The 23,443-nt window shown below is 45.0% G+C and overlaps 1 protein-coding gene across 8 annotated transcripts in view; it reads right to left on the bottom strand.

The window, feature by feature from the left end:
- The window catches only part of TNS1 (tensin 1), a 498,102-nt gene that overhangs the window by 135,961 nt on the left and 338,698 nt on the right, over positions 1-23,443 (bottom strand). For all 8 annotated transcript variants that reach the window (XM_066575541.1, XM_066575542.1, XM_066575546.1 and 5 more), the window contains 2 exons: positions 17,841-17,879; positions 210-251 (listed from right to left, as the gene is read on the bottom strand). In XM_066575541.1, coding sequence (XP_066431638.1) covers positions 210-251; positions 17,841-17,879 — 81 coding nt within the window. The remainder of the gene's footprint in view (positions 1-209; positions 252-17,840; positions 17,880-23,443) is intronic.

Raw genomic sequence — 23,443 nt, 5'->3', positions numbered from 1 at the left:
AGATATGAGAGATAGATAGATAGATAGATAGATAGATAGATAGATAGATAGATAGATAGATAGATAGATAGATAGATATGAGATAGATATGTAGATAGATAGATAGATAGATAGATAGATAGATAGATAGATAGATAGATACAGATGTCTACATATAGGCAGATCCCTTGCTTATACAGGTACAGTAGCTGAGGGTCGCTCATACTCACAGTGGTGTCTACATGCTTCTGGGGGCTTTCTGTGCTGGTTGGCTGGAATAAGAAAAAAATAAGCATGAAAGACATGAAGTTTTCCCTTTTTTCATTCGAAATCTATATATGAAGCTACTTTAGGGTTTTTACCCACTAGCGTGTTTTTTTGTAACACTGAGATATCGCTGCATTTTTTTCAATGGGACTTTCTAATGTTAAAATCGCATCACATGAAAATGACCAAAGCACAAACTGGCGATTTTAACATTAGAAAGTCACATTGAAAAAAATGGCAGTAATATAGCAGCATTAAACAAACCCCTAGTGGGTAGAAGCCCTTAGAAATGCTTGGTTTGCAGCCTTTGCACCAGTCTTCAGTGATTTCACGGTCTTGTCTCCATTCACACCCAAAACTGCTTTCAGAACATTTTCTGGGCTCCCACAATGCATTGCTCACTGGTAAGAGCAGAATTTTTAAATTAGCTTTGGATGAAAATGGAGAAGAAAATGTGTAAGTTGGGATCAGAACACGACAAGCAGCGTTCTTCACAAGGTCTGTGCCTCGCACAGTATTACATCCAGTTCATCCAGTCCTCTGCGAGCGAAGCATCCTGGTCTCCAGACTGATACACTGCAACAAACTCTCAGCAGAGGACGGACTTACGCTGCTGAGCTCACGGGGGATTGTCTAGACTGGATACAACTGTAACAAATCTTCAGCTGTGAGCCACACTTGATCATGATAGATGTGGATGTACATGTTTTTGTTTATTTTTATATTCACTGACAACAAGCAGAGATTTTGAAAATACCGAGGAAATAAACCACATAGTTCATTTTTCTTAGGGTTTATTAATATAAACTTGACTTGTTCCCAGAGTGCCGATCAGGGGGCGTTATGCAACTGTTGTGAGATGCTTTTAGTCATTAGTGGCGCCCTCTAGGGATCAGGAAAAGTTTTGCAATAAATTTCAGATTCTGCTTCATTTTCCGTCCGCGCTCTTGGCCGCGGTCCAGGACAGATCAGATGGTTTCTGGTCATCAGCCGGATTTTTGTGAAAAACAGCAAAACAAGAGAGAAGTCCAAAAAATCACCAAGTTACAGGAGACCCAGAAAATAATGTGCGACGTACAGAAACATGCAGCCTGGAAAGAAACTGCAGCAGCGGTACATAATGTAGTGTTGGATGGTATATGAAGACTGTATCACATGTGATAGGCTTAGATACACCAGCTTAAAAGACCGTTTCATACAAGACAGACCTAGATGCAGAAGCTCAGCAGATAGTATCACATGGTAGGATAAGATATGACAGATCAGCAGACAGTATCAGATATGATAGTCTAAGTAGACAGTATCCAACATGATAGGATTAGATACACAGCTCAGAAGTCAGTGTTACACATGGTAAGCTTAGATACACAGTATCACACAGGATAGGCTTATAATATACTGCAGTTCAGCAAGGAGTGTCACTCATGAAAGGCTTACGGCTCCTTCATGTCTGCATTCGGGGTTCCGTTTTTTGCTTCTTTCGGGGGTGAATGGCACCTTCTGGCCAAACGGATATTAGATATGACGGAAGTGAATGGCGCTGAACAGACCCCACTGACTGCAGTTTGCGTTCGTCTGTCCGGCATTTCATTTCATGCCGTATGTGTGGCGGGCCTGTGAGCGGAGGCTACACACACCGGCGTGACGTCATCCGTAGGACCTTCTAGATTCATTCAAACAAGTGAGAGTGACCAATAATCGCTGAGTCTGAAGCAGCCGGCGACGGAATGATGAGCCGATCCGTCACTTTTTGTTTATAGTTGGCTCGCTCACTTATCATTGGGTGTAAACGGCGCTCGTTCGGTCGCTCTCAGTCACTTATACGTACAGGCTACACGAGAGAACTCCGACATCATTCAATCGTTCAGACAATAAATCGTCTCCCTTAGGCTTCTTTCACGCGAGCGTATATCAGTCGCACTTTTACAGCCGGCCGATATACGCCGCCCATCTGATACATTGGTTTACAATGCATCAGTTCAGATGGACGTATTCCTGCAGCGTAACAGTGCCTTGCGGGCCAAGATAGCGCATACAGAGCGCATTTCGGGCGGGCTCTTTTACGCTGGCCAGGAAAGATAGTTCAGGAACTATCTTCTGGCCGGAATACGGCGGTGGCTCCAATAGACTCATATGGGAGCCCATGGTAGCTGCTGGAGAAGGGAGGTGGGAGGGAGTTTAGTAAAGTGCCTGCTAAACTCCCACCCCCTTCCCTCCTCCTCTCCGCCCCTTTCCAGATATCTGCAATGGGAGGGGGCGGGACAAGGCGGGAGCTAGTGTGCTAAGCTCCTGCCTCGTCCTGCCCACTCCCATTGCTGACAGCCAAAAGGGGGCAGGGGCTTAGCACACTAGCTCCCCCTCCCCTTGTCAAGAGTCGGCGAGGCGGTGGAAAGGAGGGGCAGTTTAGAAGACCTAAACTGTCTCCCCCCGCCCAATGGCATTCTGGGCTTGGCGTATATGCACCAGACCCAGGCCATCGAAACGGGGCACAAATGGCAGATTTGTGCGCCCCTTTACGTGATTTTCGTTTTGCGCTGTGGCCGTGGCATGACCCATCCATTTGGGGGTCCTGTAACAGGTGCCTAAAGCAGTCACAGTTGGGGACCTGATGGGGTAAAGAAAGGGAAACGGCGGCTAGGAGAAAAGTGTGCAGGATATTGGGGGAAGCAGCTTTTTAAGGGCTCCTGTCCACGGACGTGTGCGCACAACAATTCAGGTCTCGCCGCAAGATTGTACTGCTTTGTATACATCCAAGAGCTGGAGTATGGCGCCAATCACACGGACACGGACATGCATAATGTCACTTTTTTTTGTCTTAAATTCCCCTCTCTGTTTCGGAGCACGGATGCGTATGACAAAGCCGCCCGTGCGCAAAGCATTGATTATGGACAGCGTATCATACACAGCCAATACAAAAGTATAGGGCTCACGCTGCGATCTATTTCTCCCGTGTATCTACACGCAGTGTCTACACGCACATGTGCATGGATCAATAAAACTCCATAGACTCCATTCACCGTGTATCACGCAGCCGTGTAACGCTCGCATAATACGCGGTGTAAACACGGTGATGGATATAAGCCCTAAGGAAGGGCCTGGAAGGGTGAAAGCAATGCGTCTGGGGGTAGGATTGGGATTTCTTTAAGGGGGTTGACCTCTTGGGACACAGCCAACCCAGTAGTAAACCAGAGATGTTCATCACTCCCAGCAGCCCTTCCTGTGGGGTTCGGTTGGGTGGTTTTGGTGGTTATAGAATGGGGGCTGTTGCATTACAAGAGGCTTGTTATTAGGGTGCATGTGGGTAAAGGGTCCTTGGAGGCAATTGTAAAGGTTTCCGTTGGAGGAGCCAGTTCTAGCTGCTATGGTGCAGCTGTTTTTGGACCTCCTGGCCAGAGGTGCACTGCTGTATGTGGAGATAGGCAGCCTTGTGCAGGCGGTTGTGGCTAAAGGAAAAGTTCTTGGTGGTTTTGTTAGCAAGAGATGCGGGACTCTTCCTGCCGGGTTGCTGAGAATTTCATGCATGTCATGTCGCATGTTAATGGTTATTTATGACATTATAAGGTAAAGGCCTCATTTAATAAAATCGCTGCTGTGACCTCGTTTACCAGAACTGGGAGTTTTTTAGTTTTTATTTCGGGTAGGAGCCAATCGTGAAGCGGGGAGTGGGGGGGGGGGGGGGGTTACCTAGCAGAGGGAGTCTTAATCCCTCAAGTCACGAAGGAACAATGGAACAGAGACAAACAGAGCCCCTCACTGCCACTTTGGGGTCCTTTTTGAGAAGGGTTCTCTTCGCCTTCACTACATTTGGAGTACAGGATAACATAGTCAACTACATGGGGAAATCGCATGTTCAGCGTTGTGATGGGATTTTCTCGCAAATTACAACACACTCGCAGTGAACATCTCCTTACAACACACTCCTGAGCTGCAGCCTGGCATCTCTTCACCCCTGAGCTGCAGCCTGGCATCTCTTCACCCCTGAGCTGCAGCCTGGCATCTCTTCACCCCTGAGCTGCAGCCTGGCATCGCTTCACCCCTAAGCTGCAGCCTGGCATCTCTTCATCCCTGAGCTGCAGCCTGGCATCTCTTCACCCCTGAGCTGCAGCCTGGCATCTCTTCACCCCTAAGCTGCAATCTGGCATCCCTTCATCCCCTGAGCTGCATCCTGACATCTCTTCACCTCTGAGCTGCACCCCGACATCTCTTCACCCCTGAGCTGCAGCCTGGCATCTCTTCACCCCTAAGCTGCGTCCCGGCATCTCTTCACCCCTAAGCTGCGTCCTGGCATCTCTTCACCCCTGAGCTGTGCCCCGGCATCTCTTCACCCCTGAGCTGCGCCCTGGCATCTCTTCACCCCTGAGCTGCGCCCCGGCATCTCTTCACCCCTGAGCTGCGTCCCGGCATCTCTTCACCCCTGAGCTGTGCCACGGCATCTCTTCACCCCTGAGCTGCACCCCGGCATCTCTTCACCCCTGAGCTGCGCCCCGGCATCTCTTCACCCCTGAGCTGCGCCCCGGCATCTCTTCACCCCTGAGCTGCGCCCCGGCATCTCTTCACCCCTGAGCTGTGCCCCGGCATCTCTTCACCCCTGAGCTGCGTCCCGGCATCTCTTTACCCCTGAGCTGTGCCCCGGCATCTTTTTACTCTTGAGCTGAGATATTCTACAAGAACGCTCCCTCCTCCAAGATGTGTTACTGATGTTCCACTATTTCTGAAGCGTAAAGATCCATCTTGTAATGAGGACCCCCCACTGGAAATAATGCGCTGGCACACAAGACTCGTTGGCTCATCGTGTGTTCTATCCAGTGCCCAGACATGGTGAACACAACCCATGACAGCACCACTCCCTGAAAGACACCCTGTGACAGCTTAGAAAACTACCGAGACCGCACAGTCCTAAAACATCAAAAGAGAGATGCATTATCCCTAATACTTCTCACAGCTGAGGGATTGTTACAATTGTATCCAGTCTAGACAATCCTCTGTGAGCTAAATCCACCAGCAGCACAAATCTCACTGCTGTCCTGATAGCTTGCTACAATGTATCAGTGCAGGTAAAATGTGGCTAGAGTATTCTCCAGACTGGATCAAACTGTAACAAGCCCTAGGGTGTGAGAAGTATATTAGGTCTGTTCAGGTTTTCAGCTTCTAGGTAGAAACTAAAATGTTTCCACTCACTGACAGCAAGCAGAGATCTTAAAAACAGTGAAGAACTGAAACACAAAGTCTATTAAAAAGTTCTGTAACTTTTTATACTACAATCTGTAAATGGTCAGTAGGTTAAAACAATAGATGGGCACAGTGTAAGCGACCGGTCACCCCCAACTCCATGATTGGGGGGTACAATGACTTATTTATGGCTACAGAGTAAGTCAAAATTTTCAATGTTTATAGAATATTTCACAGTTTAGCTAATCCTTAAAGCAACCCGCCGACTACCTTGGGTGTCCTGTACGTCCAGTGTCAATGTCAGCAGCCTCAGGCCTTGCACAAACAGTGCTTGAGTCTCCAGTGGCATTGCTCAGATATTTAAGGGAATGTTCACATGTAGCTGAAATGCTACAAATGTTCCATAGCAAAAAATTCCGCATCAAATACAGTGTCAAAATCCATTGGTGCAGATTTTGACTAGGAATCAGCTTTGTATCTGCAGCTTATTTCAGCATCTACAGCAGTCACCTTACCTTGGAATACTTTATGCTGGCAGCGCACCCAATCACCCAGGAGCCTCTAGTGAGAGACGCTGGCCAGGTGATGCTACTCCAGTACCTCCTCACTAGTGGCCGCCAGGGTGCACTGCCACTGCTATGCTCTTAGTGCTGGCAGCGAGAGGATTCTGAGGTGATGGAACTGCTGTAGATGCTGAAATCAGTTACAGACATGCAGCTGATTGCTCGTCAAGATGCGTGCCAATGGTGTGGATTTTGATGAGGCATTTTCACGCTGCACTGAACAGAAGAACAAGGTATTAACCCCGTAATAGTCAGAGGAATGATTAGACGAGGAAGTCCTCATCTTTTCACTCATTTTCTGGAAAAAAGACCCCCTATATATAACAATGGGAAAGCAAATATGCTCTCTGATTGATGGGGAGAGTGGGAGAGACAGGAGAATCACAGGTCTTCTCACTACCTGCTGGTCCCCACTTCTTATCCCCTCTGCTTTGCACACACAAATTTAAATCACAGCTGTAATTTCAGTACTCCCAACCCCACTTCAAACGGTGGTAGCTCTAGTTCTATCAGGGTTACAGGCATGCCTCTGGTGTCATTTTAAAGCCAATAAAGCATATTGCTAGCCCTAATAGAACCGCAGCTTCAGCCATTTAAATTAGAATGAGCTTTATTTGTCTAAAACTGTAATGTTTTTTTTCTACGGAACTAACAGAGTTAGAGTACACTGTTGGTGGTGGTGGTGGTGGTGGTGGTGGTGGGGCTGTTAAACCTTTTAATATGTCTCGTTCCTATGTTTTGTGTAGCTTGAAAAAGGGCTTTGCCCAAATAGTTGCAATCCTGACTGCATCTAGTGTTGCATTTAAGGTGATCCTTTGGGCCTGGAGAAACAAAGATGGTTCTCTGACTGTGCATAACATGTATTGGTAGTCTGAGACTAAGACACTACATGTTGATCTGAACAGGGCAGCAGAGCTCATGTGGATAGCACTAGTTAATCAAAGCAGGTATAGTGTCTTAGAGTATTGATTAGAGATGAGCGAGCACGCTCGGATAAGGCAGTTACTCGAGTGAGCATCGCTCTTCTGGAGTAACTGCATTCTCGTCCGAGCAGGCTCGGGGGGGGGGGGGGGGGGGGGCGGGGGGTAACAGGGGGAGAGAGAGAGATATCTTTCACTCTCCCCCCTCCCCCCCCCCCGAGCCTGCTCGGACGAGAATGCAGTTACTCGAGAAGAGCGATGGTCGCTCGAGTAACTGCCTTATCTGAGCGTGCTTGTTCATCTCTACTATTGATGTATACTAATGCACAGTGTGTATCAGACAGTCAGAGAAGCTGGTGTGGCCATCTTTGTTTTTTCAGGCCCAGAGGATTAATTTAATAAATCACTACTATTTTTGCACTAAATCATTTTGTACTGTGTGTGCTCCATTTTTTATGTTTTACTGTTTATGAGCCATTGACAGTATTGATCTGGAGTAAGTAGCACGTTTGAATGCCAAGGGGATGTGCTGCCACTCTGGTTATTTACTCTAGTTTACACCAGCTCGTAGCTCTGGTCTAATTAAATATGCCCCAGCGCCTTGAACTTTGAGTGGATAATACTAATGATTTGTCTGGTTCTGGACATCTAGTGGCATCATTAATTACTATTGTACAGAATAAAAGATCCTGGGAAACAAGGAGGTGGGAATATTTATAAGGAAGTGGTAGCGGTAGCCAATGACTAGTTGTATGTGGCCATTCCTGACACCCATAACCTGAGGTCACTGACAATCACTTATATTAATGGGCTACCTGAATTCTGCCTATCCTCTCCTTAACGTTGCACTGCATGCTCTTCCTTTGTATCCTGACAACCCTTTAATTCTGTACCTACCACAATATCAACTCACAAGTGCATGCTGACAATACTTTACCTGACCCCTCTATACCCATCTCGTATATTTCCCATTCTGTTGAGCCCCCTGAATGCCCCGGTTGCACCACCAGGCTACACTATTAACAAACTGTGGTCTTATGGTACCAGCCTTCATAACACCAGACATTACGGCATCCCTTTGGCTGATATGAGATCACTGGGTGAAAGGTAGAGTCTTGACCCTTTATCGATAAGGTACAGACACCGCAACATAAGCAATGAATTGCAGATCTAGGATCACACTTCCAACAGGTCACCAGCAGATCTCCCCAACAAGAGATCATAAAAGGGGAATAGTGACAAGCAAACTTTTCAAAAGTTTGGTTGGTTTGCCGAATTTGGGTTAAAAACTTCAGTTCAGTCCAAATTGGTTTGAACCAAACCTGAAGTTCACCAATACCCCTAAAACTGGGGAAAATAAGGAGAAAGAGGAGGAGGAGGAAAAAGAAGAGGAATGATAGGGAGAAGGGAGGAGAGAAGAAGAATATCAAACCAAAATTTTAGCAAGGTTCGATCCGACATAGGGCTCGACTGTTTCGGTTGACTCAACACTAAAGGGGAATATGAGCCTGTCTTCCTTTCCCAGGATAAAGATCGCATATGTTGGCAGGCAGAATCAAAACGAAGACTCAATTTTGAATTTCACCCACCCCTTTTTTTAAAGGTAACTATGCTGGCACGCCATATAATATGTCACAAGAAATCAGTCACAGAATGCATATGATGTTTATAGTTTAACCATTTGTACAGAAAATGCAATAGAATTACAATTAATATACTTTGTAGCAAATACACTGAAAAACTGAAACATTCTATTGTAATAATTGCATTTTTCTAAGCAGAGTCTTGTAGTTGTAAATTTGCCCAGCAGGGGGTGCTGTCTTCTTTAGTCATGCCATGCTTTGAGTCAAGTGATGGATTAAGAAGTCAGAAAGTGCATGATCCCAGAGTCACATTACCGCATCACTGGTCCTTGTATTCCTGGAATGATCTCTCCGGCTGCTTCCAGAGCATTTGACCAGACAGAGCCGTGTCCTATCAACTTCTTAAATAAAAGCAAGCAGTGATAAGATAACCCGCACATCTATTAATCCATGGGACATATGATTTATGACAAGAGGTTTCCAAGACCGTGGCCTAAACTATTTACTCAGGGCAAGAAGTTGGTCATTAGGTTGTTGGCAAGTTGCCTCAAAAAACATAATAAACAGAGGCTGTAGACAGGACAGTGCAATATACTATATGATAATTAGATGAATATTATAACCTGACAGAAGTCTGAAGAGAATTTACAAATCAAGGCTGGGTCAAGGAGTGATGTGTATAGCAAAGAAAAACACGCCAAGTTTAGGACAATAGGTGTTGTTCCAGCTTGGGTCAAGGAATGATACCCAAGACCTGGCTTAAAAAGTGATGTTTCTTTAGGCCAAGCAAAGGAGTGATGCTCAAGGGTGAACTAAGGCTTGATGCTCAAAATCTAAGTGGTGGTGCTAAAATCTGTACTGAGAAGTGGTAATCATGGTAAGGTCAAATAATGATACTCAGGGCTCAGCCAAAGAGGGTGTGATACTCAAGGCATTGTCAAGGAGTGACAGATACGCAAGGCTATGGTAGGGTGTGATGCTCAAGGTAAATTAGTGATATTGAAAGATTAGTACCAAGAGTGATACTCAGGTTCAAGGGATGATCTTCAAGATCGGGAAAAGGACAACAGTCAAGACCAAATCAAGGTGATAGTCAAAACAAAGAGGAGAAGTGATAATTAAGTCAATAATCAAGGCCAAGCCATGGTGGTTGACATTAAGTCAAGAAGTGATACTGTAGTTAAGAACAGGTTAAGGGGTGGTAGTCAAGACGAGGTCAAGGAGTGGTAAAGACCAAGTCAAAGAATGGTACTCAAGAATAGGCCAATGAATAACAGTCAAGACCTCACCAAGAAGTGGTGGTCAAGACCGGGCCAAAGAGTGGTGGTCAAGACCGGGCCAAGGTGTGCGGTCAAGACCGAGCCAAGGAGTGGTGGTCAAGACCGAGCCAAGGAGTGGTGGTCAAGACCGAGCCAAGGAGTGGTGGTCAAGACCGGGCCAAGGTGTGCGGTCAAGACCGGGCCAAAGAGTGGTGGTCAAGACCGGGCCAAGGTGTGCGGTCAAGACCGAGCCAAGGAGTGGTGGTCAAGACTGGGCCAAGCAGTGGTGGTCAAGACCAGGCCAAGGAGTCATACTAAAGGTGACACTAAAGCACAGAAGCCTAATACAATGCACAATTCAAATTCAGGCTCTTCCAAAAAGAATTTTAAGAACTTGCCAAAAATGGATGGCTCCAGGATTCAGAGAAGCTGATGATTATTTTTCTATTTATTCCTTGAGAAACTTTACAATTTACAGTAAAAATAAAGATTGTGAAAATGGTGAAGAATGTAGAAAATTCACAGTCAAAGCCGCCCTAGGCATCTAGTTAATCTCTCTATGAAGGCCACTTAGGTAAGATCTTGGCCTGTGCACAGTATGAGACCGAAGAAAACCGATACTAAAACAGAAAAATGAGCGCATTGTCTCGGATTTTAGGTATTTTTTTTACATGGGGCTGCTGCACTTCAGCGCCGAGCTCCATCCTGTCAACCAAGACGGTATTTTTCCATATTAGTAAACGCTAAAGATCTTATCAGACAACCTTCAAGTATATAAGAAACCCAAACTCGCGGCACTGGGATAAACACACAGGACTCTGGGGACTTGGTGCAGTTTTTGATCTTCTGGGGAGGGAGTCGTCTCATGTGCCTCGCTCACTCTCTACCCTCTTACATCCAATTCTTCCATTTATTTTTTGTTGGTGACCACAAAGATATTAAAATAACCCATTTGTTTGGCAGGCTGCCTTATTAAATACATTTTATCCCGGCCACTGGGCTCCTATAGGGAATGCCTGCTGGTGCGGTCAGAGTGCTCTACGGGTTGGACTCAAAGATAAAAGCCGAACTAGAGAGTGATTTGGAAACAATTATTGAAACCCCGGGGGGAAGAGAGAGAGAGGCAGGGAAGATTGGAGCGTGTTGTGGTTGGAGACGATTTCATGTAAACGTGCCAGATTGACACACAATCGAAGAAATGTGTAGAACTTCAAGAAAAGTTGTGGTTTTCTTTTTCTTCATAGTCAGGTCTAATCTATACAGGAGTTAGCTAGTATTGCAAAATCATAACCTATAGGTGCCTGGAAAAAAATGTACAGGTGGTGGAGACAGAGCTTATGGTCTGAAGGGGCACAACACTCAACTGCTTCCTCGCTTGCCATGATATTATCATGAGAGTAACCTGCAGCTCCCACTAGGGGGAGCTCACTGCATACAAATGTATGCAGTTCCCATTCAGTTCAATCTATATATATAAAATTGAATGTATGTCTGTATGCGTGCGTGCGTGCGTGTCTGTCTGTTTGTCCTTTATGCGCTACTACACCATTCATCCGATCGCCATGAAACTGTGAGAAGTTGTTGAGTACACTCCTGGGAAGATTATAGGCATAGTACATTTATGCTATGATAAATGGCGCATGCGCGAGCGTCGTCGACAGTTACGCCCCCCCCCCCACGTAGATCGTTCGATTTCCATCATTGCCACTAATTTTCTCACTTCCCGATATTGTAGAAACATGAAATTTGGCACGGGCATTGATTATGTCATAAATAGGAAAAGGTAATGGGTCCCAACTCGATTATTCAATTCTAAGCGCCAAAGAATTAGCGTCAAAATTTTACGTACGGAATCTAATTTTCTCACCTCCCAATGTCATAGAAACTTGAAAGTTGGCACAAGCACTGATTATGTCATATATAGGAAAAGGTAATAGGTCCCAACTCGATTATTCAATTCTAAGCGCAAAATAATTAGCGTCCAAATTTTACGTACGGAATCTAATTCTCTCACTTCCTGATGTCATCTATATATATAAATGAATGAATGTCTGTCTGTCTGTCTGTCCTTTATGCATTACTACACCATTCATCCAATTGCCATGAAACTTTGGGAAGTTGTTGAGTACACTACTGGGAAGATTACTGGCATAGTACAACTATCCTATGATAGGTGGCGCGCGTGCGAGCATCGTCGACAGTTATGCCCCCCAGACAAAGATCATTTGATTTCCATCTCAAGCACAAAAGCAAAAGGCATTACGAGCAACGGGATGCGTGTTCAACTACAAAATGATGCATCCGCCGAACGTATCACAAGAGAATTGCTGGATATTGAGAATGCTGAGGTAAAATGAAAGCTGTGCTGTGATTGGTTGCAATTTCTTATACTGCTGAGGTAACATGAAAGCTGTGCTGTGATTGGTTGCTATATATTATACCGCTGAGGTAACATGAAAGCTGTGCTGTGATTGGTTGCTATATATTATACTGCTGAGGTAACATGAAAGCTGCTATCTAGATATATAAAAACGAATGTATGTATGTATGTATGTCTTCGCAGCAACGCGCAACGGATAAACTAGTACTGAATAAATCAATATACAGTGAGCTCCACCTAGTGGTGGCTACAGTCAGCAAAATTATATAATTTTTCAAATCGGGTAAATAGAGCTCTTCTGTACAGAATATTGGACCAACAAACAGAATACTGAACATTAACTAGCAAGCTTTTAAATTGAGAAGGAAATCGGGAGACCATGGCTGCAGTCACATGAGATATTAAAGGAGTTTTACTCCCACAGGACAGGGGATCAATGTCTGATCACTGCAGATCTGACTGCCAGGAACCCCAGAAATTCAGAAAACTGTGCCCCCGAATGCAGCCGTGAATGAAGCATCAGTGTGGATATGCAACTACTGTTCCATCCACTTCTGTGGGACCGACGGAGATTGCCAAGCGTATAAATCTCCAGGTGTCCTATAGTGGAAGACGTGAATGGAGCAGCGGTTGAGCATGCACACCAATGCTCCATTCAATGGGGCATTCAAGGGCGCCGTTCTCAGGATCACTTCAACCTCCAGTGATGAGAGTCTTATTTCCTACCCTGTGGATAGGGGTTCAATGTGTTTGGTGGTAAATCCCCTTGACTAACAGGCTTGTGAGTTGAGAAGGAGATGTGGAGAGCAAGGTTACAGCCACATGGAACAACAAAGTGTCCCTCTGGTTTCGGGACACAACTCTGACCTAGAATCAGAGGGGAATGGTGGCATAGTACATGTAAGAGGGGCTAGGTGGGGTTGTGATATTATGACAGGTTAAAGTGTTTGACATTTTTGAAAAGTTGTCAGTATATGCTGAAAATTTGCTGCGTTTGAAACGTTCACTTCAAATTTTATTGTGCTTCCAAGCGCTGGACACATCGTACGTAAATGCAAGGTGTAACGGCTGAAGTTGTGATGCAGTGTAAAAAGGTGCTGAAGGATGTAACTTAGGCCGCCCCTCCGTGGGCGTAGACGCCACGAAAGAAAGCTAAAGTTACTGTGATTTTCCGCAATGAACCCATCATTATTGATTGGTTAATCGCGGTAAATTGTGGCCAAATCGCGGCATGCCGTGATTTTTATACACGCCGTGATTTTCCACTCGTGTACATTGGGTTGCACTTTCCATAGTTATCCTATGGAAAGCGTTCATTGCGTTACCTGTGTGCGGATTATCACTGCGGATAATGCAATGATATTTCGCCCGTGGACAGGAGGCCTAAAGGTCTGTCGATGGAGTGACTCAACAAGGAGTAGAGAGGGACACTGTAGTAATACTGTGGTAGAGCTGAGGGGACAAAGTAGAAGTTCCTATGAACAACTGGAGAAAGAGCATTTTGTAAGAGTGTCAATGTACTGGTAGAGTAACCCCCGTCTCCATTACTCAGTGTCAGGTCACTGTCTACACTTTTTTCCCATCTGGTTACCCTTCCCACCAGTCCCCTCCAGCCTTCTAACCATCTTCTCCCCCAGCACAGCTGCACCCTCCCCATTGAGATGCAGCCTGTCCCAGCGGTAGAACCTGTAGCCAACAAGAAAGTCAGCCCATTTCTCTAGGAACCCAAACCCTCCTTCCTGCACCAACTCTAAAGCCACTTGTTTACCTCCCTGCCTTTCTTATGTGGCACGTGGAACAGGCAGTTCAGAAAATACTACTTTGGAGGTCCTTGCCCTGAGCTTAGATTTTAGATCCCTGAAATAGTTTTAAGGACCTTCCACCTTCCTCTAGCTTTGTCATTGGTAGGTGACTGCTGGATCCTCACCAGCCCCTCCCAGTAATCTGTCAACCCAATCCACAATGTGTCAAACTCGAGCGCCAGGAAGACAACACACTGTTCGACAATATTGGTCTTCGTGGCAGATTGCCCTGACTGTCCCCCTAATAATTGAATTCCCCACTACTAGAACATGTTGAGCCTGCCATGCAGTCCTATTCCCCTTCTTACTGGCTCAGACATCAGACGGCATGCTGTGCTGCAGGAGTGATCATCCTGTAATGACATTCCCCTCATTTGCCAATTTTGCAAACTAGTTGGGTTGTGCCAGTTCAGAACTAGCCTCCTTGGATCTCTTCCCTCTACCCCTCCTTCTGTCACCTGGCTACCATGTTTCCCTGAAAAATATTTTCTGTCTTATATTACTTTTTGCTCCAAAAGAGGCACTAGCTCTTATTTTGGGGGGATGTCTTATTATACTTACCTAGCAGGCTCGGTCCAGGTCCCTCTCGCTGCTCTCCGGAGCGCCGACACGTTGAGCTGCAGCATTGATTGACCAATTCACAAATCCTGCCTCCACAACACGATGACTGTGATTGGTTCTTCGACCGTCGCTCAGCTAAGCAGTCTGAGCAGTCTTGAGCAGTGCTCAAAAACCAATCAGAGCCATAGCTTCCTGGAGGTGGATTTATGAATCCCGTATTTAGGAATATATCTTTTCTGAGTGGCCGAGGACTGCAAGAAGCATGTCAGAGCTCTGCAGAGCAGCGGGAGGGATCTGGACTGAGGCTGCTATTTTATATATTCCTTTTTCAATGTAATGCAGCTAGGGCTTATTTTTGGGACAGGGCTTATATTTCAAGGCTCCTTAAAAATTCAAAATATCAGGGTAGGGCTTATTCCCGGGGTAGGGCTTATTTTCGGGGAAAGAGGGAAGCTACCTGATCATCTTGCACTCCCAAACTACCATCCAACCCTACATCTACCCCAGCTAGTACCTGCTCAAAATCCTTTCCAGGTTGCCAATGGATTTCAGTGTTGCAAGCTGTGCATTTAGATCCAGGATCTGGGCTTTCAAATGTGCAAGACGCTCACATCTCGTATGCAGCCGGCTGTTCAAGGACTACATACATGGCACAAGATGTACATCGGACGGCATTGTTAATCACACACATTCTAAATGGGGGCCATACAGATAGATTAGATAGAAGTAATATATGCAAATGAAAATTAAAATTGATAGGCATTAAATATTAATTTTCTAAAGTCCCTGAATCTAAAGTCATTAATCTCAAGTCACACACTTAAGAAACAGCGCACGCAGAATACAGCACGCACACTCGCTCCTGTCTGCTTTATATGGCTCTTACCTCTAACACTCCTGAATGAAGCTTCATTTTTTAGAATTTAATGCCAAAGTCCAATTAAAATGTAACTACAAGTTATACATGTGAACAAGAAATGTGTCATGTCAGGACAAAGCTGAAGGGTTTACAATTATATACTGAACCCCAACACCAGATATTGTGAGATACTTTAACCCCTTAGTCATGTGGCCCCTTTTGGACATAAGGACGTGACCCTTTTTTTTTTGGAGATTTTCACATGGGGCGGGAAGGAGTTAATACAATGTCAGCATTCCACTACCTCTACAAATTATTAACTTGTTGTTTTACAGCAGGCTGACATCTAGTAGCCAATATGAACATTGTAATATTTTATAATACACATTTATAACGATACTGACAGATGTTACCGGTATGTTTTACAACAAGATATATTTTGTTGCACAGCAGGCTATAAACTGAGATGCTTTTTTACCAGTCTGCAGTGCAGCCTAGTGTGCTGACACCTAGTGGCCAATATGAAAACTACAATATTTCAAAACTCATCTATAGATGGGTATTCACAACAAGCTGTAAAAGATACCTGTTCCTATAGCATCAGAGCATTCAATACGATGCAGAATTCCACAATGAGGACTGCAAATCCCTTCTGTAAGTTCACACTAGTCATCATTCTATATTATCTGCTATAGTGGTGCATTACTGGGCAACTGCATAAATAGTAACTCCCTAACCTACCCCAATGGTCAATACTGCTCCTTATACAAGACAGAAAGGTTTACTAATAGCAGAGGGAGAGGTGCCGGGAGACCGGACATCTACCTTAGCTCCAGACCACTGTATACGACGTCTGTATTCTGCTGCTGTATTTGCAGAGCGCTGACAATATGAGGATATTATTGGGTTCCTCTAGCTTGTAAGGGGAGCGATTCTATAACTATGGATACTGTATATGTTAAACCTAGGAAAGCCAATTATAGTGGGAGCTCTGTGTTTCTGTGATCTGTATGTAGATAGCATTATTTGCAGAGCCCCCCATACTGCGATGTACCCCCCAGACTCTCAGATTACTATTAATAGACTCTCTCGCCTCCCACTGATTTGGGGGTCACTGTATTCACAAAGGGAGAGTTTCGCCAACTCCTCAGACAGAGACGCCCCCATAAGCCATAATTTATGAGCTGTAAAGATAACAGCCATGAAATCAGAGCCGTGGCCCCCCTAATGTGATGATTAATCAGCTCCAGCAGACGGGAATCAGTTGGGAATGTGCAGAACAGGGCAGGAAATCCCAGGAGAGCGGGGACAGCGGTGGGACAGCCAGAGGAGAAGGGCTTCCATGCCAGCCAATCAGATGAAAGCTTGTAGATGGCAGCGTATCTAAATCTATCACGTTTCATACTGTATCTATCATGTGTGATACTGCCTGCCAGGCTGATGGAGCTAAATATTAAGCATGACACACTGTCTGCTGTATCTCAGCCTGTCATCTGTGATACCGGCTGCTGAGCTGTATATCTCATTTCATGTGGGATACTGTCCCTGAGCCGCTGTATCTAATCCTATCATGTGTGATACTGCCTGCTGAACTCCTGTATCTAATCCTATCATGTGTGATACTGCCTGCTGAGCTCCTGTATCTAATCCTATCATGTGTGATATGTCTGCTGAGCTCCTGTATCTAATCCTATCATGTGTGCTACTGCCTGCTGAGCTCCTGTATCTAATCCTATCATGTGTGATACCGCCTGCTGAGCTCCTGTATCTAATCCTATCATGTGTGATACCGCCTGCTGAGCTCCTGTATCTAATACTATCATGTGCGATACCGCCTGCTGAGCTCCTGTATCTAATCCTATCATGTGCGATACTGCCTGCTGAGCTCCTGTATCTAATCCTATCATGTGTGATACTGCCTGCTGAGCTCCTGTATCTAATCCTATCATGTGTGATACTGCCTGCTGAGCTACGGTATCTAATCCTATCATGTGCGATACTGCCTGCTGAGCTCCTGTATCTAATCCTATCATGTGTGATACCGCCTGCTGAGCTCCTGTATCTAATACTATCATGTGCGATACTGTCCCTGAGCTGCTGTAATCAATCCTATCATGTGTGATAGCGACTGCTGAGCCGCTGTATCTAATCCTGTCATGCACGGTACTGTTTGATGATCTGCTGTATCTAATCCTATCATGTGATACTGTCTGTTGAGCTCCTGTATCTAATCCTATCATGTGCGATACTGCCTGCTGAGCTCCGGTATCTAATCCTATCATGTGTGATACTGTCTGTTGAGCTCCTGTATCTAATCCTATCATGTATGATACTGCCTGCTGAGCTCCTGTATCTAATCCTATCATGTGTGATACTGCCTGCTGAGCTCCTGTATCTAATCCTATCATGTGTGATGTTATCTTATGAGATACAGTGTCGGAAATGCATTTTTTTTCCAGAAAACAATCCGAAATCATGTTGTCTAAAAATCCACTTACCAGCTCATAATTGACACGGGGCGAGCAGGGGGACGCGATCTGTAGAAGAGAAGTAGGTATCATCAGTATAGTATCATACTGCACGCGGTATCCAAGCACTCTGCCCCCAATGCCAACATCCGCACAACCCCATGCCCCCACAGTGATCTGCAGGCTGAATGCCACCCATCTATTCCTCAACCTAAGGGTGCATTGAGACGACCGTATATCGGCTGGGTTTTCACGCCGGCCGATAAACGGCGTCTCTCTCTGCAGGAGGATGAGGCTGGAAGAGTCGGGAGCAGTGCTCTGAGCTCCCGCCCCCTCTCTGCCTCCTCTCCACCCCCTCTCCGCCCCTCTGCACTATTTGCAATGAGAGGAGGCGGGACAGGGCGGGGCCAAGTGGGAAGAATTAGCCCCGCCCCACCTCTCCTTATGTTAAAGCATTTTGTTGGTTCACTGCAAATTGCTTAACTTTACAAATGATCATTAATGTTCAACTTGGACATATAATTAACAATAACTAGTTACATCTGCTAACACTTCTGGTCACATGATGTGTGTTGGAGTACTCCTTAAGGGTGCATTCCCACGAACGTATATCGGCTCGGTTTTCACGCCGAGCCGATATACGTCGTCCTTATCTGCAGGGAGGGGGGGGCGCGGGGATGGAAGAGCCAGGAGCAGGAACTGAGCTCCCGCCCCCTCCCTGCCTCCTCTCCGCCCCTCTGCACTATTTGCAATGGGGAAAGGCGGAGAGGGGTGGGGCTAATTCTCAGAACTTAGCCCTGCCCCATCCCATCTCCTTTCATTGCAAATAGTGCAGAGGGGCGGAGAGGAAGCAGAGGGGGGGTGGAAGCTCAGGTCCTGCTCCTGGCTCTTCCATCCCCCCCCCTGCAGATGAGGAGGACGTATATTGGCTCGGCGTGAAAACCGAGCCGATATATGTTCGTGGGAATGCAGCCTTAATTTTAGAATCAGGTTTCGCAATAGCAGGGGGAACACCTGGATAATTCTTTATTTCGTCACAGTGAGGGTTCTCAGGTAACTCTAAAACGTAACTTTTAATTACAGTCTTACATAAAAAGGATTCTGTTTAGTCAAAGTCCTAGCTTACAGACACACAAACAAAAAATGTTAAAATGTCTAACCCCTAGCAACTTCTGGGGAAAGAACAGCCAATGAGCCACCCTTGAAAAAAAGTGTATAGTTACACAGTATCGGGAAATCAGGAATTCCCGATACTTCTCAAGTTTAATATCGTATACAACTTGAGACAGAGTATTTAAGTTTGGCTCAATGGAACTAGCTAGATTGTTCCCATCATAGTGAACAGATAGTACAGCTATTCAATGAAGATGAATGCTGTCAATTTCATCAACAGGCCGTGGTTGTGTCTCTTGGTTGGGATGAGATACACTTTTTACGGCTAGTCGAAGAAGAAAAAAATTTTTTTTTTTTAAAGCTGACAATCGTCAATCATTATGGCTCAACATGGCGTTCTTATAAGCCAATGTATAGCCACAAAGTGCAGTGCATCAACTGCTGAAAAAATGCTTAACTGGGTTCGACGCGTTTCCGCTACGATAAACGCAGCCTCATCAGGAACCATCAATTATGGATCAATAAGTCAGCTATAAAGAGATCGGTAAGTCCCGAAAACGAGACTCTATTTAAAGAGGGGTGAGTCTCGTTTTCGGGACTTACCGATCTCTTTATAGCTGACTTATTGATCCATAATTGATGGTTCCTGATGAGGCTGCGTTTATCGTAGCGGAAACGCGTCGAACCCAGTTAAGCATTTTTTCAGCAGTTGATGCACTGCACTTTGTGGCTATACATTGGCTTATAAGAACGCCATGTTGAGCCATAATGATTGACGATTGTCAGCTTTAAAAAAAAAAAATTTTTTTCTTCTTCGACTAGCCGTAAAAAGTGTATCTCATCCCAACCAAGAGACACAACCACGGCCTGTTGATGAAATTGACAGCATTCATCTTCATTGAATAGCTGTACTATCTGTTCACTATGATGGGAACAATCTAGCTAGTTCCATTGAGCCAAACTTAAATACTCTGTCTCAAGTTGTATACGATATTAAACTTGAGAAGTATCGGGAATTCCTGATTTCCCGATACTGTGTAACTATACACTTTTTTTCAAGGGTGGCTCATTGGCTGTTCTTTCCCCAGAAGTTGCTAGGGGTTAGACATTTTAACATTTTTTGTTTGTGTGTCTGTAAGCTAGGACTTTGACTAAACAGAATCCTTTTTATGTAAGACTGTAATTTTAGAATCAGAAACCAGGCTGCCGGGATCTGATTTCTGTCAGGTGTCCAATTTAATTAACAATGTTCAGTGGAGAAAGATCAAGAGATATCAACTGTGTGAAGTCACCACTGTGCTCTTCCTGAGGGACCAGCTCAGTGTTAACTTTATTAATAGTACAAATAGAACAAAGAAAAGATACAGTGTCCAATCACGGTAGACCAGTCCCTAAACATAGCAAATCATTATAAAGTGTAACAGTGATGAACGAATACATAATGTGACGTGCTGCTTACGTTACTTACACTGATAAAGAGTAAAAGAAGGACTAAATGTGGTCTCTAGGAAATGCTGCTTCTTCGAGCTTTGGACTAAGCTATATATTAACCCTTGAATAACAAGTGTAACACAGATCATCTTAATACTTTCACAATGTGTGATCTAGCTGCTGGTGCTCAAGTTGTTCATCATTGCATCTGCTGGAGCATGAGCACTCTGCATTCCAGCAGGTCACATGATTCACTCTATGATGTCACAGATAACTCTGGGAGAAATAAAAGAGTGTAATAATAAATACCCCTTACGTGAAAGGTGTGCTGTGATTGGTTGCTAGGGGAAGAAAAAAAACCTTTTTCTTTCAGTTTTGATAAATCTGTCGTTTTTCTGTAAAATCGCATGTGTTTTTTTGATGATACATTTTTTACAATTGTTATTTGTGTTTCCCTTGTTGGCTTTTATACTTATAGAGAAGCCTATGGGAAAATGCACGAAGAAATGCCATGAAATTAGAGAAAAAAAATGCCACTACTAAATATGCACCGTGTGGAGAACGTTTTATAATTCCTTATTGACCTACAGCTAACATCGGGATGCAGAGTTTTTTTTGAAGCAGAAAAACTCGAAAGACCCCCGATAACCCGTTTCGGGTGCGATCACACAGCACTGATTTGTTGCAGATTTCATTGGGGGTTTTGGTGCAGATTTCACAATCAGAGGCCATAGCTTTACCGTTCAAACGCTCCTGGCATGATGGCGCTCAAGGCTTATTCAGACGACCGTATATCGGCTGGGTATTCAAACCGGCCGATATACGGTGTCCCTGTCTGCAGGGGGAGGAGACTGGAAGAGTCGGAAGCAGCGCACTGAGCTCCCGCCCCCTCTCCGCTTTCTCTCGACCCTCTCTCCACCCCTTGGCACTATTTGCAATGAGAGGGGCGGGGTGGAGGCGGAGCTAAGTTCCGGGACTTAGCTATGCCCCCGTCCCGCCTCTCCCGTTGCAAATAGTGCCGAGGGGGTGGGGAGGAGGCGCAGAGGGTTGGAGCTCAGTGCACTGCTTCCGGCTCTTCCAGCCTCCTATCCCTGCAGGTAGGGACACCGTATATACGGTCGTCTGAATAAGCCCTCAGCACGTGAGCGCCAATGCCAGGAGAACGAGGGGGTGACACTGCAGCCTCTGATTGGCTACAGTGGTCACTTCTTGTGATGTCAGCTGTCACAACAGACGCCTGGATCATAGCGGAGCTGCATCGCTGGATCAGGGCGGAGAGGTAAGCGCACTTCAGCCCTACTGGAGGATTTCAGTCCAGTAACCCTTCAGCGTGGTGTAACAATATTACAGGTTACGTCACTGATTACTCCACAAAGGTCGGCGATCCGGGGATTATTATGATTGCAAATTGGAGTCAGGAAGGAATTTTTTCCCATAAAATTGGCTTCTACCTCATTGGGCTCCTTTTCCTTCCTCTTGATTAACATTGTGGGGTAATAGGCTGAACTGGATGGACATATATCTTTTTTTCAGCCTTACATACTATGACACTATGTTACTGGACAACCCTTTTAATTGCATATTTAATTATATCCATCTATCCGCACATACACCAGAAGATACCCAGGCTATACCTGCATGCCTCATATCACTATATACAGGGAGATGTATACAGAAGATACCTAGGTTATACCAGCATGGTCCATATCACTATAAATAGGACATGTATAACCAGCTGTACATATATAATTATATACTGGAGATACCCAGGTTATACCAGAATGATCCATATCACTATATAGAAGATGTATAACTTATACCAGCTGTACATATATTATTACATGCATGAGATGCCCACGTTATACTAGCATGGTCCATATTACTATATGCAGGAGATGTATAACTTATACCAACTGTAAATACATATAATTATATACATGAGATGCCCAGGTTATACCAGCATGCTCCATATCACTACATACAGGAATATGTATAACTTATATCAGCTGCACATATATAACTATATACTGGAGATACCCAGGTTATACCAGCATGCTCCATATCACTGTATACAGGAGATGCATAATGTATACCAACTGTAAATATATAATTTTATACAGGAGTTACCCAGGTTATACCAGCATGGTCCATATCAGTATATACAGGAGATGTATAACTTATACCAGCTGTACATATATAATTATACACATGAGATGGCCAGGTTATACCAGCATGCTCCTGCTGTACATATATAATTATATAAGGAGATACCAGCATGGTCCATATCACTACATACAGGAAGCTGTACATATATAACTATATACTGGAGATACCCAGGTTATACCAGCATGCTCCATATCACTATATACAGGGAGATTTATAACTTATACCAGCTGTACATATATAATTACCGGTACATACAGAAGATGTATAGGGTATAGACTCCATGAGTCAGACAGCCGGCTGATGTTGGGGTTATAAGACATCAGTGCGTTGTTCTATTATTCTCTCATCAGTTGAGAAGGTAAAGCAGAGCCCTAAGTTTGGGAGTATCTGGCGATGTCGGGGCTCTGCCTGTAAACCGATCCCTGTAAGAAGATTAGTTCTGGGTTGCTGTCGGTTCTGCTCTCTGGGGCCGTCATACAACATCAATGATAATATGAAAACAGAGTAATTTAATTCCGGTCTGGCTCTGCACTTGGCACAGGCGGGCAGATCCTGCACAGGGCGGCCTATTATCTCTGCCATCTCGCAGAAGACAGTAATGTCACGCCGGCTGCTCAGTGCAGATCGCCTTTCTCCTATCACCCGCTCTGCCCCAGACACAAAGCCGCGCCGATCGACCCGCAGTTCATGCGAATACGACATAACAGACTACAATTACCAGGAAGATATTCTGACCAGTTCTCATTTTATCGATGTCTCCTCATTCGCAGGCACAAGGGATTTTCGGTTGTGTAAATACGCTGAGTACTTACGTCACTGGAATGTACTTACGGCCGTGTAAGGCTGAATTTACATATGCGAGCGCTGTATCCGTCTGAGCATCTTGGACCGATATCGTGCTTGTAAATGTGCAATTTTTCCCA

This window comes from Eleutherodactylus coqui, chromosome 8, assembly GCF_035609145.1.
Source record: "Eleutherodactylus coqui strain aEleCoq1 chromosome 8, aEleCoq1.hap1, whole genome shotgun sequence".
Taxonomy (NCBI): domain Eukaryota; kingdom Metazoa; phylum Chordata; class Amphibia; order Anura; family Eleutherodactylidae; genus Eleutherodactylus; species Eleutherodactylus coqui.
Note: the sequence above shows the minus strand (reverse complement) of the source record. Positions and strands in the feature narration are given on the sequence as shown.